This window comes from Colobus angolensis, unplaced genomic scaffold (assembly GCF_000951035.1).
Source record: "Colobus angolensis palliatus isolate OR3802 unplaced genomic scaffold, Cang.pa_1.0 Scaffold111, whole genome shotgun sequence".
Classification (NCBI taxonomy): domain Eukaryota; kingdom Metazoa; phylum Chordata; class Mammalia; order Primates; family Cercopithecidae; genus Colobus; species Colobus angolensis.
In genome coordinates this window covers 9,391,465-9,410,308 of record NW_012112142.1, presented here as the reverse complement: position 1 = coordinate 9,410,308, position 18,844 = coordinate 9,391,465, and the positions used below count along the sequence as shown (strand labels likewise).

Genomic DNA, 18,844 nt, shown 5'->3' with positions numbered 1-18,844 from the left:
GAGCAAGCTGCAAAGGTTAGTCTTACACAGTTCTTACTGTCAAGGTCTCTGTTCTATAATTCCTGATTCTCTTACAAAATAGTAAGTGGAAAATTCCATTGACTTAAAATCCTTCTCTTTTGTGTCTGAAAGCAAGACTTACAAAATCTCCACTTTTTTCCACTAATTAAGACCCTGAGGTGGCCTGTCTTGATAGGGCAAAACCAAAGTGCACTCTTTTTAAGAACACAACTCAGTGGGTCTTCTGACCAGTAACAGAGTCACACGGCTTCCTCCTTACATGCGTTCTGGAGCACTTACCATTCAGAGAAGATTAAGTTCAACAGTTGTGAAGAACAGGTACTTTGAGATGAATCAGAAACTAAAAAACGTTTCTTTGAATTTATAAGATACTAAGTCCATATTATCTTTCATGATGAGTTATTATAGAATAATAATTACATACCTACAAGTGTTATGAAATTTTCAAAAGGCCAAAATTAATCTCCACCTCTCACGAAAACATACTTCAAATCCATTTTAACTAAGTACCTCAATTTCAAGTGCAACTGGGCTTAGAATTGGCAACTAGGATGAAAATTGAACCCTGAAATGAAAATTAAAAGGATCACAATGCTTGAATGGGAACATTAATAAATTTTTCTATCACAGATAGTTTACTTTTCTGCAACATAAACAGATCATAAACATATGCTAGAGATGCCACTCAATGCTTTACACTAATCTACTCTTCTTTCTAAGAGAGCCTCCATTCTTGGTTGCTGCTCAAGAGGTGGCCTAGGTAGTCATGTTTATATCTAGAGGCCTGATCTCTATTCACACCTGTTGAATCTGGAATTGGCACCCGACCTAAACTGAACTAATCTGTCTCCCGACCTTGAGATTTGTAATTGAAACACTGGTTGTTGTCTATGAGGTACCATAATGCACAGCCAATTGGAGTTGGAACAGACTAAACACAATGCACTTACTTAGAAGCAGAGAAACCAAGAGAAAACAAAGAAAGCTATTCTGGAGAGATGCAGAATGACAAAAATACATGCTGCAGTGGTTACAAGATTGCATATGGGTGGAATTTCTGTTCTTTCACTTGAGGTAAAACAAAGGCAAATTAACTAGCGGGTTACTTAAGAGTCCAAATGAGAATCATTTACAATAAAACTAAAACAACAGCACATAGGGGAAAACATTTGCTTAAATAGAAAATCATGAATTGTCTTGACTCCAGAGGACAAACTTTTGGGTTTTCTGACTCTATGGGAGCTATTTTACAACTCTGTAAATTGTAAATAATTTATACAAGTGCAAAATAATTCTTGTCTGTACATATGTGAGTGTTGTCCTATGCATTAGAAAGTAAATTGACCTCCTTCCCCTCGTGTGGAAGAAGATAATTTTACCTCCACTTCCACATTCATTTCAACTTTTCTTTACCCAATATAAATCTGTGTTTTTCCTTTTCTAATCTTTAAACTGGTTGTAACACCTCACTAACTTCCTTATTAGTGAGTTAAATAATATCTTTAACGAGTGTTTTTTTTATATATGTATGAGAATCATGCTTTTACTTTTTTGAAAAATTTCTTTTAACATTTTTGGGAGTTTTCCACGACCATGTCCAGTGGATTCACTTACCAAGACCAGGTGTATTAGTCTGTTTCACACTGCTATAAAGAAATATCGAAGACTGGGTAATTTATAAAGGAAAAGTTTAATTGACTCACAGTTCTGAATGGCTTGGGAGGCCTCAGGAAACTTACAGTCATGGTGGAACGGGAAAAGGCACATCTTACATGGCAGCAGGTGAGAGAGAGAGAAGGGAGCGAAGGGGGAAGAGTCCCTTATAAAAACCATCAGATCTTGTGAGAACTCACTTGCCATCACAAGAACAGCATGGGGGAACTGCCCCCATGTTCCAGTCACCTCCCACCAGGTCTCTCACTAGACATGAGAGGATTATGGGTATTAGGATTCAAGAGGAGATTTGGGTGGAGATACAGCCAAACCATATCAGCAGGTAAACTGTCACCAGAGAAGTGCATCTCATAAGTAGTTTAAACCCAGCATGTCTTGGCTTTCAAAGGTAAATCCAAAGCAGCAATAGAAATTTGCTGATGATGTTTTTCTATTTTTAGTTTTCTTCTCTACTAATTTTATGTTTTGTTTTTTGTTCTTTTGCAGCTGGTAAGTTATTTCCCATTAGTGGCAGCAATAACTGGTAATTTGGTTTTTATGATCTGACCATTTAATTTCTGTAGAAGAATTTGTAGCTAATAAAGATCTATTCTCTGCTGAGTGCGAGACAACAAAGTGTTGGATTTGTTAGTCTTTTGGTTTGTCAATTTATCTATTTAGGGCTCAAATCAATTAAGAATTTCCTATCAGGAAAGAACAGCTCTTCAGTATCTGAACTGGAAAGTTATTGTGATATTGTGTTTACTTTTGACCAATGGCTGAAATTTTAGAATTAAAACCCTAAGTGCTATCTATCTCTGTCTGTGTATGTGTCTATAATTCAGAAAGAATTTCACTTTCCTTGTGTGAGTGTGTAATGTTTTCCATCTCAGGATGTTATCAGTAAGTTCAATTACAAACTGTTAAAGGGGCCTGTTCTGATTGACTAATAGAGACACTTACACAGATTGAGTAATCCAAAAATTCCCAGAAAATAATAAACTTCTAACAATTTAAGTGTGCTAAAATCTAAAAGAAAAGGATTCTTACTGAAACTAACAAGTAGAGAAGCCATGTTCACAAAGTTTAGGTGAATCTTTGGCAAACAATACTAATTTTTTGGTTTTAATAGTCATCTATGTCTTATCTAATTTATTGATGTTAAGTATAATGCAATCCTATACTAATTTTAGTTGGGAATGTTTTTCCTAAATTAATACTGGTTTATTGATCAAATAAACTAGCATTACTTCCACTTTATGGTTAAAGATTATGAAAAATATAAATTTGTATTTGGCCAAATTGAGTCATTATTCTGATTTTCAACAAAAGTTTTATTTTATGTCAGTTTAAAGATAATTTCAGTGATCTCTATTTTTCCTTTTCAGCACTGTGTTGAATATGAATGGTATAAGCAGAAAACCTTCCCTGTTTCAGATCTTAGAGGGAGAGGATTCAATCTCACTAAACATAATGTTTGCTGTAGGTATTTTGCAGATGCTCTTTATTAAGAGGAGGAAGTTCTGCTCTATTTGTTTTCTCTTTTTTTTCTGAGAGTTTTGTCATAAATGGGTGTTGGAATTTTGTCAAATGCTTTTTCCTCACCAATCAATATAATCACGTGAGTTTTCTTCTCTAGCCTGTTAATATGGCAGACAACATTGACTAATACTCAAATATTGAATCAGTGTTGAATATCTGGAATAAATCACAGTTGGTCAGGCTGCATAATTATTTTTACACATTGTTTAATTGTATCTGATAATATTTTGTTAAGGATTTGTCTGAATTCATCAGTGATACTGGTCTGTCATTTTCTTTTTTTTTGTAGTGTCTGTCTGATTTGGTATTAGAGATATAGTACCTTCAGAGAATTAATTACAAAGTGTATCATCCTCTTCTATTATCTGTAGGAGATGGCATAGTATTGGTATTAATTCATCTTTAAATATTTGGTAGAATTTTTCATTGAAACCATCTGTGCCTGAAGATTTCTTTTTTGGGAGTTTTTAATTTCTAAATTTAATTTCCTAAATAGTTATAGTGCTATTCAAATGATTTTTATACTGTTTGAGTTAAAGCGGCTTGTATTTTTCAAGGAAGTGGTTTATTTAAGTTGTCAAATTTATGTGTGTCGTATTCCCTTACTATTCTTTTGATGTTTTTGGGGTCTACAATGATAGATCCTGTTTTATTCCTGATATTAGTGATTTGAGCCTTGTTTCTTCCTTCCTTCCTTCTTTCCCACTCTTTTTTCCTTTCTTCTTTTCTTGTCAGACTTCCTAGAGATTTGCCAATTTTATGTATCTTTTCAAAGAACCAGTTTTTGCTTTTTATTTTCCATATTTAATTTCATTGACTTCTTTCTGCTTTTACCTTTATTATTTCCTTCCTTTTGTTTACTTCAGATTTATTCTTGCTCTGCTTTTTTTGGGTTTTTGAGGTGAAAGCTTGCATTTTAGACTACTCTTTTTTCTCAATGTAAGCATTTAGTGTATAATTTCCCTCTAAGCACTCTTTAACTGTGTTCCACAAATTTTAATATATTGTATTTTTTTCTGTTCAATGTACTTTTTGATTTCTCTTGAGACCTCCCTTTGACCCATAGATTATTTAGACGCATGTCATTTAGTTTGAATATATCCCTGGTAACATTTTGTTATTGATTTCTGGTTTGATTCCAATGTGGTTAAAAAACACACTCTGTATGATTTTGAATCTTTTAAATTTGTTAAGGTTTATGGTCTATCTTGCTATATTTTCTGTGGGTTCTTGAAAAGAATGTGTATAGTCCTACTTTTGTAGAAGAAAAAAATGTGTGCAGTGTTCTATAAATGTCAATTCGATCCTATTGACTGTTGTTAAGTTCCTCTATACCCTTGCTGGTTTTCTGCCTAGTCGTAGTATCAGTTGTTGAGAGATGCTGCAGTCTCCACATACAATTGTGGATTTGTTATTTCTAATTTCAGTTCTGTCAGTTTTTGGTTCACATATTTTGCAGCTGTTGTTTGGTACATCTAGATTTAAAATTGCTATGTCTTCTGGTTTGATACTCTCATCATTATATAATGTCCCTCTTTGTCTCATAATTTTCTTTGCTTTGAAGTCCACTTTATCTGATGATATACCCACTCCTGTTTTCCGTTTACTAATGTTTTAATGAGATATCTTTTCTATCATTTTACTTTCAATATTTTGAGCAAAAGACTGCCTAATTTCCTTTGTCTGAAGTTCCTTTTAATAAATGAGATAAGAACTAAATAAAAATCTCTAATTTCTTAATTGAAGTTTTGTAGTTTATTCTTTCAAAAAGGTTTCAAAGATGGTGGATAAAATTTAACTTTGGATCATAATTGAGTTCCTAGGAATACTTTACCTATAACCAGTCCAACAAAAAAGAAATTATTTTTTCATGAGCAGGAAGAAATGCAGAGAAAACTTGAAAAACTTTGACTATATAAACATATGTGTACATACCAAGCAGCTATAAAGTCTCCCACTATTTAGCTGGTGACTAAATATGAGGGGAATTAAGGGAATATATCCTTACCTCTTTAACAGTACAGTTGTTGTTTCTCTTTAACTGAAATCTCTGTACACTGACAAATGACCTATGTGGGAGAACTCTAAAAAAGATACATACAAGGTGTAATCATTGGTATCCGGTGTTGGAAATACCCATTCTTAGATACAAACTCAATATGGTTTTATTGTCTTGCAGTAATCAGACTTTATTTTCTTAGGCTTTGACAAAAGGAGTTGCAAAGAAGAGAGGTGCTGCATTTCTTCTTTGTCCTTGAGAAAACATTAACTCCTATCTGTTACCGTTCAAGGACACAATGCTGAGAGAGCCCTGGCTCTTTGGCACATTTTGTCCTCTGGCAACATCTTTCTGTACTGTACAGGCTGTTCTAGCACATTAAATCTAACAGAGGAAATTTTAGGTGTAAACTGTGTATATACATATTGAAGATAGAACACTAACATTATTTTACACTGTAGCAGTCTGTTGCTGGGAACATAGCTAAAGCTCTAATCCTTTCTGGTGTTTTCTTGCTACAAAATCCCTTACCCTCCTCCTTCTTTGGTTCTTCTTCTTTCAATTAGATTCTGAACGTTAGGCTTATGATTCTCAAGGATAAGACTATCTGACACTTGAACGGAGAGCTCACTATATGTCAGGCACTGTATCATGAACCTTGTACTGTCTCATTTCATTTTTATGACATAATAAGAATATTAACTCAAAATAAAGCTAGGATAATAAAATGAACCTTGTACTGTCTCATTTCATTTTTATGACATAATAAGAATATTAACTCAAAATAAAGCTAGGATAATATAATAATAAAAAGATGAGAAAACTGATTTCAAAGAGGTTAGATAACTTGTCTGCATTCACACAGCTACTAAGTTTTAGAACCTGCACTGGAATCTAGGCTTGCCTGCTCCCCAACCCACTCTTTTACCAACACATGAATTCTATATTATGTGATCAATTCAACAACTAGCTGCTAGATTTAGCTTTTTAGCAGGATTTTGTGATTTGGCCACCATATTAGTACTGCTATCTGCCTGAGGAACACAGCTAATGTCCCTGTAGCTGTTTCTAGGCTTCCTGTCTTTTCTGTAGCTCTTCTCTGCTTTTCCTTTCTGGTTCTCAACTCTGCCAAAAATCTTTTTCTCTATCACTTGTGCTAGATAACTGAGTCCGAACATTCTGTGTCCCCTTTCTGGTTTCTATCTTTTCTCTATAATTTCCCCCCAAATGATTCTAATACAGCTTTCATATGATCATATGAGAAACTCACATATAAATGCACATGTTAAAAGACAATCACCATTTTGGATGCAATTTTTATTTATTTATGTGCATTGTTTTCCTTGCTATTCATTGCTTTCTTTAAATAGTTATCAGACTTAAGATCCTTCCATTTATATACCTACGTATAACTTTAGGGTTTCCAGACCAAGACCCAAGATTTCTACCTAAGACTATAAAAAGTGAAGGAACATTTTGAATACTAAATTAATGTTTTAGTCTATTTAATGTAAATACAAAAAATATTCATCAAGTATTTATTAAGTATGTGTCAGGTTCCACCCTAGATGCTACTTTCTTACCCTTTCACATATTTTTTTTTTTTTTCGGTGAAAGAACATTTTTTAAAACTAAAATAAGTTTTCTAAAAATGGGGAGATGTTGGTCAAAGGATACAAAGTTTTGGTTATACAGGATGAATAATTTCTGGAGATGTAATGTACAGCATGGTAACTATTGTTAATAATACTGTTTGCATAGTTGAAATTTGATGAGAGTAAATTTTAAATGTTCTCACCATGCTGGCAGGGATATGCTTATTAGCTTGATTGTGGTAATCATTTCATAACGTGTTTATATATCAAAACATCACACTGTATGCCTTAAATATACACAATTTTCGTCAATTATACCTTAGCAAAGCTGAAATTTTTTTAAAAAAGTTTTCTTAATAATAGGCAAATTCAGCAGTCTGTCACAGTGGCTGTCACCTGTAATCCCATCACTTTGAGAGACTGAGGCAGGTAGATGGCTTGAGCTCTAATTGTTGTTCAGGACCAGTAGAGGCAACATGGTGATCCCTGTCTACACACAATAAATACAAAAATGAGCTGGGCGTGGTGGCGTGCACCTGCAGTCCCAGCTACTTGGGAGGCTGAGGTGGGAGAACGGCTGGACCCCAGGAGGCTGAGGTTGCAGGGACTCATGATTGGGACACTGCACTGCAGCCTATGAGACAGAGCAAGCTGCTGTCAAAAAAAAAAAAAAAAAAAGGCAAATTCATCTTATACAAATGACAAACACACAGTCAAGCAAAAAATAATTAGGAAATACCAGCAACAATCACTTTCAATACTTTTGTAAATATGCTTCCAACTTTTACCTACATTTTTGAACTGTTAAAAAAATTTTTTCAGTTAACACTTTATAAATTAACATTCTTCGGGGCTGGGTGCAGCGGCTCACGCCTGTAATCCCAGCACTTTGGTTGGCCTAGGAGAGCAGATCACTTGAGACCAGGAGTTTGTGACTAGCCTGGCCAACACAGCAAAACCCTGTCTCTACCGAAAACACAAAAATTAGCCAGGCATGGTGGTGCACGCCTGTAATTCCAGCTACTACGGAGGCTAAGTCATGAGAATCCTTTGAACCCGGGAGTTGGAGATTGCAGTGAGCCGAGATCACACCACTGCACTCCAGCCTGGGCGACAGAGAAACTCTTGTCACAAAACAAAACAAAACAAAACAAAACAACCATTATTCTACATTAACGGTTGTTAAAGGTTAATAGTTCATTTTCTGGGTGTACGACAGTTTTAAAGACGTAACTTTTAATACTGGATTCAGCCTACTGCTGTTAAGATTTTGCAGTTACATATGAAGAGTATGAGGAACACCATTGTAGGTATTTATCTTTGCATATATCCTTAGACATTTCCTTACAGTCTAAGAACTAGCATTTCTAGTGGAGTGGGGACATTTTTCCAGATGGCAATTAAAGAATTATTTCATTAGTTAAAAAATTTGCAGGCTATATATTTAAAGGAGATCCTTTTTGTTTGGAATTCAACATAACCAGTTAGCTCAAACCTCAACTCTTGAAAAATGTGCCTCCTTTATTCAACAAACATTTATAGAATACTGAATATGACGAATAAAAAAAGATAAGTAAGACCCTATTCTGGGCAGATAATCTACTGTAGTATGCAGATTTGTTATCAAATAGACTACAATGTATTTAAATTTTGTGGGAGATGAATGCACAAGGCCCTTAAGCTACATTGAAGGCTGCCTAAGGCAGTATACAAAATTAGTGCTGAACATTTAAGGAGAATGTGCATTTTAATTTTAATGTTTGATGCTTGAGGAAAAGATTACATCATACCCCCCATTTTCCCCACATACTATTTGTGTTTCTCACTTACATGGTAGTGTGCATGTTATTTGCTTACCTTTAGCACATGAATTCAGAAGAAATATCATTTAACTCTGTGCTTAAAGAGGATATTTAGAAATAACTGACGCAGCTAACATGAGAAGACAAAAAAAAAAACCAAAAAAGAAAAAACTAACGGACTTTTTTTTTTTTTTAACAAAACAGTTGAGACGTCATTTGGGGTAACCATAACGTCGTCAAGGCTGTGGCGTCACGCCTCTAAGCCGATACGGCAGAAGTTTTGGGGCCAGACACAAGACTTCCAAGTTTGAATGGGCAGCGCAAAACTCGGGCAAGTTTTCCAGTCGTGCCGTCGATCCCAGCCAGGCCCAGAAAACACAACCAGAATCGTGAGCCCTTACGAAAACCTGAAACACTGAGCTCGCGTCCTGCCAGGCAGCAGACGCACAAACCCACGCCTCCGAGCGCTCCCTCGGGGTCCCGCCTACTCTTCTCTCCCGAACCCGCTAGAGGTCTGGAGGAGGAGGGGCCAAGGGTGAGGAGGAGGGGCCAAGGGTAAGGAGGACAGTATGCGCATGCGCACTCGGTACCCAGTCAGTGAGCCAATAAGAAATCTCGCGAGGGTTGAAAGTCGGTGGCGTAGGTAGTCGTCCTGGATGCTGGCGAGATAGATGATATCTGCTAGAGGAAGAGGAGGAGGAGGCGGCGAAGCGTTTTCCCAGCCTCAGTCTCTCTTTCGTTTTCCTTTTCCCTTCCCCCAACCCTCCGCCCTTCTCTAATCAGCCCGCCTTCCTTGACCTCAGTGACCCGTCTGGCCCCGCCCATCCTCGTCGACGTGATTCCCGCCGTGAGGTAAGCGCCGGTGGAACCTAGAGCCCCGCGGAAGAGCAGAACGTCTGGGAGTGTGCAGCTCCTGGGCCCGGCTCAGGCCCGTCGCGGAGGCGCGGCGCGGGGGAGCGCTCGGGTGGGAGTCTCGCTCCTCCACCAGTTTATTGCGACGTAGCCACCCAGGCCTAGGCCTCCCCGTCCATCCCCGCCGGACTCGGCCTCTGGCAGCAGCGGGTGACGCACACGGAACATCATGTCGTCCGCGGCCGAGCCTCCGCCACCCCCGCCTCCCGAGAGCGCGCTTTCCAAGCCCGCAGCCTCGACCGCCAGCGGCGGGAGCAACAGCAGCAACAAAGGCGGCCCCGAGGGCGTCGCTGCGCAGGCGGTTGCGTCTGCGGCCAGCGCGGGTCCCGCAGAAGCCGAGATGGAGGTGAGGGCGGCTTGCGGCGTGGGGAGCGGGCGCAGCGGGGAGGAGGAGCTGGCTCCCTCGCCAGATCGTGGCGATCAGACGCAGAGCCGGGCTTCTCTCTGTGCACCAGACTCAGCTTCACATCTTGTGGATACGAAATGATGCTCTCACCCTTGCTCCCTTGTTCTTAACCTATTCGAGCCAAGCAAAATGGATTTCCGGCTCCTCACGTTGAAATTATTTGTCTCTTTCGTGAATCTTGACAAATCTTGGAACGCTCTCAATGAACAGATGTTCTTGGTTACCCTGGCCCAGGGAGACCCATCGTTTTTTTCTCACTAGACTCCCATAATTCCCTCTCCTACCTCTGAATGTGGTTTTTAGTTTCCACTAAACTTCGGGGAAGGGCGAGGAGATGACCCCTTAGGAGCGGGATGCACGGGCGGGGTGAAGGAGGCATTTAAAAGCAGCGCGTCTGAGGACTTGGGCCTCCTTTTCTTCTTCCAGTTCCTTGCGGGGGCGGTATCTGTTCTGGGCAGAAACAATGGCGAGAGCTGGATGGCCGAGTGCGCAGTGGGGATAAGCGGGGCGCAGCTGCTTCTGTGAAGGGAGAGGAAGCCCCTCCCAGGCACTGTTCCACTATAAGGGAAGCAACCAAGGCAGCAGCAGCTGTCTCGGATCCCCCATCGAATTTAGGGGGGATGAGTAAGTGTAGGAATGAATTAGAGAACCAGGCGCAGTTGATTGGCTCTCAGTCCGGCACTTTTTCTCTTTTTGGCCTCTGGCCTTAAAAAAAAAAATTAGTACCACTGGGCTGCCGAGACTTCTGGGTTTGGGTTGGCCAGGGGATGTTGACAGTACTGAGGGGCTGGAAAGATGAGGAAACTGCCAGGCGGGTAAATTGGATATGCTTCCAGGCTTTGCAATATCTGGGGAAAAAGTAATTGCTCCTTCCAATTGTTATCCTTGGCCTTCGACCTGTTTTGAAATATTTTGTAAGTCGGAGCCCAAAGATTTCTGGGATTTTCCTATCCTTAGAATGAAAGTAATACTGGTCTGAAGGTGAGTCTTGACGCACATTGTACAGTAAGGAAATGAGAGCGTAGTTTACCATTGAGGCATTTGGCACAGTACTTTTATTTGGGTAGCTGGGGTTAAGTAACATTAATGTTAGTAATCTTTTAAAGAACTTTTAGTATGAGGGTAGGTTTAGTGACGTAGGAACTCCTGATAGTTCCTGTAGTTTTGAGTGATTAAGATAAGATTTCTTTCAAATTAAAATATATTCAGTGTTGTCTTTTTTTTTTCCCTTAAGGAGGTGGTTCTTTTGGGTTACCAGGGCTCTTTAACTTGAATTCCCGTTCCAAGGCTTAAGGGGTTTGATACAAAGCAATTGTGTGTAACTGTGTAGTTCTCGACAAAAATCTGTTTGTAGTTATCCTCAGCCTCTCAAAGGGGGGTCTGCCATCCAAACTTTGGAAAAATAAATTTTCACCAGAGGTCTTGTTAATATCTGAACACAGAGTAATTTTACGCCGAAAGCAAGTCAACTTTTTTGACTTGAAGTTGCTATTTTAAATGAAAATTGATTTTAAGTTTAAATGTGAGTATAGATGTTATCACTACCGTATTAAATTAGTGATATTTTCATTTGCCATATGGGGAAATTGAGTTCTGCTAGGTAGAACCTGTGATAAAACTCAGGTCTGCTTTTCAAAGTGAGCCTTTTCCCACCCATCTTGCTCTGCCGTGTTCTTACCAAAAAAACGTATTTGGCAGTTCAATTTATTGAATAACATAGTTATTTTTACCTTCCTAGTATAGAAATATTAGGAATTTTATTTTTTATGCATCTTATGACTGACTCATTTTGTTCTGTTTTTTTGTTGTTGACATAGTGTGATTTTTTTGTCTTAAAATGTACTGTCAGTTTCCTGTTTAACAAAATTCAGAATCACTGCAATTCATGATAAAAACTAAGTTTGAGCACACATGCCTAATATATGTCACAACTTAATCTGTTTTGCACTCGGAAAATGAATATTTTATAAATGCCTTTTTCTTGTTTGGAAGTATGTTCTAAGGTGTTTTTCTAAAATCACAGAATAAACTCAGCATTCATGAATTTGTTGTGTGTGTGTGTGTGTGTGTGGCAAAGCTGATTTTCCCAGAAATAGCCTCCCTGTGTATTCAGTTACTTTTTTTCTTTTTGCATGATACTAACAGGTCAATGGAGCAACTTGTTTTTTAGTTATCCTTTTGGCAATGTGGAACTCTTCTGTGTTCATCCTCATCTCTATTGACTAGATTGATATGCCAATAATATGATGTCAAAATGCCTGGAAGTCAGTTTTTTTTTTTTTTTAAACTATGGAAGAAATAATGACTACCGTTGGAAAGCACAATTTATTTTTGTAGGTTGCATTTCATGACATTTTTGAATTTTGTGAACGACTGGGTAGGTGGCTTTGTCACTTACATATGGAGACCAGAGATTTATGATGAGCATAGGGTCACGCAAGTGCCAAGGGTCTTAACAATGAAGTTATACTTGACTTAAGGTCATTTTACCTTTTATTCCAGTACCATACCAGGTCTCCTCCCCACAACCTCTTGGTCACAGATAGTTTTATTACAGCGTGTATTGCTAAGCATAGATTTGTGCATCTTTAATGAAGATTATACTTCTGCCGATTTTTTTTAATGGATGAATAGAACTTTGCAGTGTAGAAGTTGTTGATTTTGTTGCTTGTCACATATGAATGTCAGGATAAATACATTTGCAAGAATAACGTTTATTACTAGTTTAGGACTCAGACTGTAGTTAGAGTATTCAATTTAGGCTGGGAGAAAAAGTTTTTGTAATATTCCAGATGGAAATCAGGGTGACTAATCCTGATTTCTTTGTATACATTTGTGTAGTAGCACAGTAGATACTGTAGTTTTGTGACGAAAAGGGAACTTTTCCCCATATTTTATACTGTTTAATTTGGTTTCATGGTTATTACAGAAAAGAGAAACAGATTGGTTTGTATTAAATGTAGTTTTCTTTTAGGATGATGAAGATAATCTTGTGTTCTAATCTTTGCAACAACTATCCAGTTTATATGGGTTAAATAGGTTGTTAACCCCATAGTATCTAATATCATTTTATCAGTTTTTCTGTTAGTTCAGATGACAACCATTTAAGTTTCTAGGAAGTTTGAGGTGAGAATATATTATTAGAGATGTGGTTTGGGCAGAAGTTGGTCTATAATGCTATGTTTACTATTTGTGAAGACCAATTCTATTTAATGTTTTCTTTCTAGCAGGAAGTATTTGATGATGCGTCACCTGGAAAGCAAAAAGAAATCCAAGAACCAGATCCTACCTATGAAGAAAAAATGGTATGTTCTAGGCTTATGAATAGAGTCTATAAAGAAAACTTTTTATTAGGTGATTAAATGTACTAAACGTCTGTCTTAATCCATTTTGCGTTGCAACAGTACCACAGACTGGGTAATTTATAAAGAAAGGAAATTTATTTCTTAGAGTTCTGGAGGTTGGGAAGTCCAAGGTCAAGGCCAGCATTTGCTGAGGGCCTTCTTGCAGCGTCATTGTATGGAGAAAGGCCAAGAGAAGAGAGCAAGACAGGACTGAACTTTCTTTTATAACAAGACCACTGGTGATAACCTCCTCCTGAGATAATGACAGTAATCTTTTCCTAATCATCTCTTATTAGGCCCTACACCTCCCAACACTGTTGCACTGGGGATTAAATTACAACATGGGAGATTTGGAGAGGGACACAGTCAAACCATAGCAACATCTGTTCAATTTTGTAATTAGGGCACAGATATCCATTTGAAATATGTGTAATGTGGAATACTATAACTTCCGTATCTTATGTGTCTATTTAAACCAAATGGAAGTATTGTATGAATTAACATAATATGATGTCATTATCTGGTTATGTTAACAACACCTTTAAAAATTTAACCTTGGAAGTGAGGTGACCAGAATAGTTACTCAATGTATGTTTATTCTGCACCTGGCTAGCATTATACTCTGCTAGTTACCAAAAAAAGAAATATGCTCCTTGCTCACAGCATTTTTATATTATAGATGCAATCTTTACAAAAAGAACATGACATACTGGAGTAATTCAAGTCCCAGTTCACATTCCGTATCGTCTAAGAAACTTCTCCCTCAAAACTATGACTTGACTTAAACAGTACCTACACAGAGCTTTAAATTTAAATTCAGTTTTAATAATAATAGTAGTGGCTAACAGTGAATGTATGCCATATCTGGCCCTGTTCTGAATGCTTTATATGAATTAAACTCATTTAATTGTATTGAAATCTTAAAAAGTTAAAATAACAATGTATTAAATAAGAATACCACTACACAGTGTGCTCCTGTAGGGTAAGAACACTGTTTTAATCTTTCTTTCTGTCTTCAGTACCCAGAACAATATCTGGCACATAGCAGATCTTACATATTTTTTAAAACATACTTTTTTCCTTTGACTTTCTCTTCCAAATCAGTAAATATTTTTGAATCTCTTAAATAACTTCAAAATCTTAAAATTATGATATGTATTCTATGTGCATATAATACTATGTAAATTACAAATGATTTATCTTTAGGTTTGATTTGTTACATAGTTTACATATATATGTAACTATTACCTTTTTTGCTATCAAATTTAGAGAGAAAATAGATTTGCCTCTGTTTTTTAAAGTGAATACTATTTTGAATACAGTCTACATGTTTTAATACTGCTTTAACTCTTTATAGTTTAGATTCTGACACTATACCAGTGAATCTAATTGCCAATTCTGAGGCTCAGTTTTAGTTTCTTGATTTGTGCTTGATATTGTTGACCATTCCTCAAAAATCTTGACTTGCCTTGAAAGACATTTTTTCCCTTGATAATATCCTCTTTGCTTTTTTATTCCTTTGTCTTTCCTTATTAAAATTTGAACATTTCTTCCTAGACAGTTTGATTCTTACTGGTTTTTACCTGGTATATTTAAACTGAATATTCTCAAGTACTTAACCTCTAGCCCAGAAGCCTATAATCAGTATTTTCATTTACTTTAAAATCCTATTCGTACCTCTTACTTGAGAATATCCAAAACTATATTCATAATTTTTACTTAACATATCTTAGCGTTACCTCAATGAATGAAAACTCCTCTTCAGGTATACTCAAGATGTCCATGACATTACTGCATACTTTTTTAATAATAAGTTTACTTACAAGTTTATTCTTTTTTCCATATCACCCTCGTTCAGTATTTTTCTATTATTGCATGGATTATTTTGTGCTTCTTTATTTGCCCCCTTTCTTATGATGTGGCCCCTTCCGAGTTTCTTTTTTTTTTTTTTTTTTTTTTTTTGGAGACGGAGTCTAGCTCTGTTGCCCAGGCTGGAGTGCAGTGGCGCGATCTCGGCTCACTGCAAGCTCCGCCTCCCGGGTTCCCGCCATTCTCCTGCCTCAGCCTCCCGAGTAGCTGGGACTACAGGCGCCCGCCATCTCGCCCGGCTAGTTTTTTGTATTTTTTAGTAGAGACGGGGTTTCACCGTGTAGCTCAGGATGGTCTCGATCTCCTGACCTCGTGATCCACCCGTCTCGGCCTCCGAAAGTGCTGGGATTACAGGCTTGAGCCACCGCGCCCGGCCCCCGAGTTTCTTAACATTTTTGCAAAGTATTATTTAGGACACAAATTTGACTGTGAAATGGAGGTTTTTCAGTGGTTTTCTACAATGCTTTTCATTTTCTTAGTGGCCTTTATTGGAACTCTTCTCATTTCTTCCAGGTTTTTCAGTCTCCCAGCATCATTTCGTTTTTTGACATCGTGATCTTCACCTGAACAGTTTTTTTCTAAGCAAGCTCCCTTGTCATCTGCTAGTTCCTAACCATAGATAAGTTCGCTATCCACTCTTCATTCTTGAACCCAGAATGCTGAGTACTACTTCAGAAAACTAAATACTAGTGCTGATTGGTGCCAGAATAAGTGTATGGTTTTTATTTTCTTGGACTTTGAGTATTTACTGCCTGTCAATCTCATTTAGCCATTCTAAAATGTGCCCACTCTGATCAGTCTTTCTTCTCCATTTCTCCCATGCCCTCATTTTCAGTCTTCCTCCACAAAGAATTGCAGGCCTGTCTTTATTTTCTTTCTCTTTTCAAACATATGTATAGCTCTACTGTCCTACCTCATTTCTTCCTCTCTCAGAGAAAGAAGCTAATCCAAAGCTATTCACTTTAATTTCCATTTGATTTTGTAATTGATTTCTTCCAGGTTGCTAATCATACTCTCTTGTTCTGCTTTTTAGGTTCTGTTAGTTTTTCTCCCTCAAGACATTTCAGTTTTAACCTTTTAATTCTCTCAAGCAGTTTGTCTTGATTCCAAACATAATCACAATAATTATTTTTTTCAGTCCAAACATCTTCTAGATGCATGCTCTTGACTTATCTTTCATTATCTATAAATTAAGAAATGTAATTATGTAAAATTTGCATTCACAAATGTATCTTGTTCAGTACTGTAAAAACAGTCTGTAATTTTGGGAAACAAATAGCAGAGGCTTGTCATCTGTAGGACATTACTGGGGTTCTAGCATGTTCTCAGTCTTGTTATTGTGCAGATTCATTTGCTGCTATGACTGCCATTTGTGACGCAATGAAACACTATAACCATGTGCCTTGCTAATAGTAAGTCGGGCTTCAGTTTTTACATTGGTGTGACCTTAAAAAATGATTCTGTTCCTTTTAAAAATACATAGTTGTTACAACATTATGGCATTTGGATACTTCTTGTGTTTGCTAGGCAATTGTCTTTTTGTAATTCATTCCCAAACTGACATTTTAGACATTTATAGACGGAGATGTTGAGTAGTTGGTTTCCCTGTTTATTGAGCTTTTCTTGTCTTGCTTCTCCTTTGTTTCATCAAACTATTATTGTTTCTGTATAAAGGCTGCCTAATAGCTCTCAATTTCATTATTTTTATGAAAATTTGTCTTCAAGACTCTTAAGGGTTTTTTTTTTTTTGCCCAAGTAAATAAATGTCTTCCGTTCTCTCAGTTTTATAATAGGGAACATTCAAAGGGGCAGATGGCAGATACGAAAGGAAGGAATAGTATCAAGCCCAATATCGTTTTAAAATTTGTCACATTTTTTCTAGCTTCTGAATAAATTCACTTGTGTTGCACAGTGCCTCTTAATATTTTAAAAATTGTTCCAATCAACTATATTGAAGTATTATTGACATAAAATAATTTTAAGTTTGCAATTCAATGAGTTTTAGCAAATATTTATTTAAATACCATCACAATCATGATGCAGAGTAGTTCCATCATCCCCAAAAAGTTTGATCCTGCTCCTTTATATCAGTTCTTGCTCCCACCTTCTTGCCACTTCTGATCTGCTTTCTATCACTAGTTAGCATTTCATTTAAGTGGAATCATACAGCATGTAGTCTTTTGTGTTTGGCTTCTTTCACTTTGCATAGTGCTTTTGAAACTCATCCATGTTGTTGCATGTATCTGTAGTTCTTTTTTTTTTTTTTTTTGGGGGGCTGAGTTCATTGTATGGAGGCATGATTTCTGAAGTTTTAATTGATACTCTGATAAAATGTATTTTAAATTTTTTTTCAGCAAACTGACCGGGCAAATAGATTCGAGTATTTATTAAAGCAGACAGAACTGTTTGCACATTTCATTCAACCTGCTGCTCAGAAGACTCCAACTTCACCTTTGAAGATGAAACCAGGGCGCCCACGAATAAAAAAAGATGAGAAGCAGAACTTACTATCAGTTGGCGAGTGAGTAATAGTTTAAACTTCATAGTTCAACCAAACTTATTTTTGATAGTCTTCAGTAGAAGCATAAAATCTCTATGATAAATAACTTAAAAAATTATTTTAGTGCCATTATTTATTTGGCCCTGCTTGACTTGGCATGATTTAGCCATAAATGTATAAGTATATAAAAATATGCATATTGGTTAGAGCACAGTGGCTCTTGCCTGTAATCCCAACATTTTGGGATACCAAGGTGGGAGGATTGCTTGAGTCCAGGAGTATGAGAGCAGCCTGGGCAACGTAGGGAGATCCCATCTCTACAAAAAAAGAGAACAATAAAACTGTATAACGCCTTATTTTTTGTAGCATTACACAGTTTATGAATTGTAACAATCATACTGAGTATGGAATTTAGATGTCATGTCATTCCTCAGAGAGGAACCAAATGCAGAGTTTTTAAGTGGCTTGTTCAATATCACATTGAAAAATGATCCAGACTTGAATTTGAATCTGACTTGGGTGTGCTCTAGGCTCCTCCATCACATACAGATGTTGACGGTATTTTATCTAAAGTGTGGTGTGTGGGATATTGTGATGACTTACATCACAGCAGCTTATTTAAACTTTTTGTTGCATACTTAGTTGTTTTTATATAAATTGAAGTGTCAGGTTGTATGCCGTCCTTTGGTGGTTGTTGAAAATAATTCTTACATGTTGAATTTGGAAATTCTCTAGAATTTTTGTCCTGGTTGGATAAATAAGATGTTTAATTAGTAATAGTAGATTTAGGGCAGTCTTGGCTCCCTGAAATGGCTTTGTGTAAAATTCCCAAAGTGAAAACTGTGATTAGTAATTAAAATACAAAAGATTGTCTAAAAGAAATATCAACAAGGTTAAATTCACTACACAATTTGTTGAAAGGGAAGTATGAGCTTCATCTTGAAGGGGTTATCGTTGTAAGCATAATACCTTTTATTTGGGGTATTTCACTCATTCAGTGTATCTTATTTCTCATCCATTGTGACCAAAGCACTATTTTATTTTATTTTATTTTTTTTATTTTTATTTTTTTTTTGAGGCGGAGTCTCGCTCCGTCGCCGGGAGTGGAGTGCAGTGGCTGGATCTCAGCTCACTGCAAGCTCCGCCTCCCGGGTTCACGCCATTCTCCTGCCTCAGCCTCCGGAGTAGCTGGGACTACAGG

General features: G+C 37.2%; 1 protein-coding gene across 1 annotated transcript in view; it reads left to right on the top strand.

Annotated features, from left to right (window-relative positions):
- Positions 1 to 8,811: 8,811 nt before the first annotated feature.
- SMARCA5 (SWI/SNF related, matrix associated, actin dependent regulator of chromatin, subfamily a, member 5) overlaps positions 8,812 to 18,844 on the top strand; it is a 41,667-nt gene continuing 31,634 nt past the window's right edge. The window contains exons 1-3 of the mRNA XM_011957158.1: positions 8,812 to 9,870; positions 13,161 to 13,235; positions 17,498 to 17,664. Of these exons, the coding sequence (XP_011812548.1) occupies positions 9,694 to 9,870; positions 13,161 to 13,235; positions 17,498 to 17,664 (419 nt within the window). The 5' untranslated portion in view covers positions 8,812 to 9,693. The remainder of the gene's footprint in view (positions 9,871 to 13,160; positions 13,236 to 17,497; positions 17,665 to 18,844) is intronic.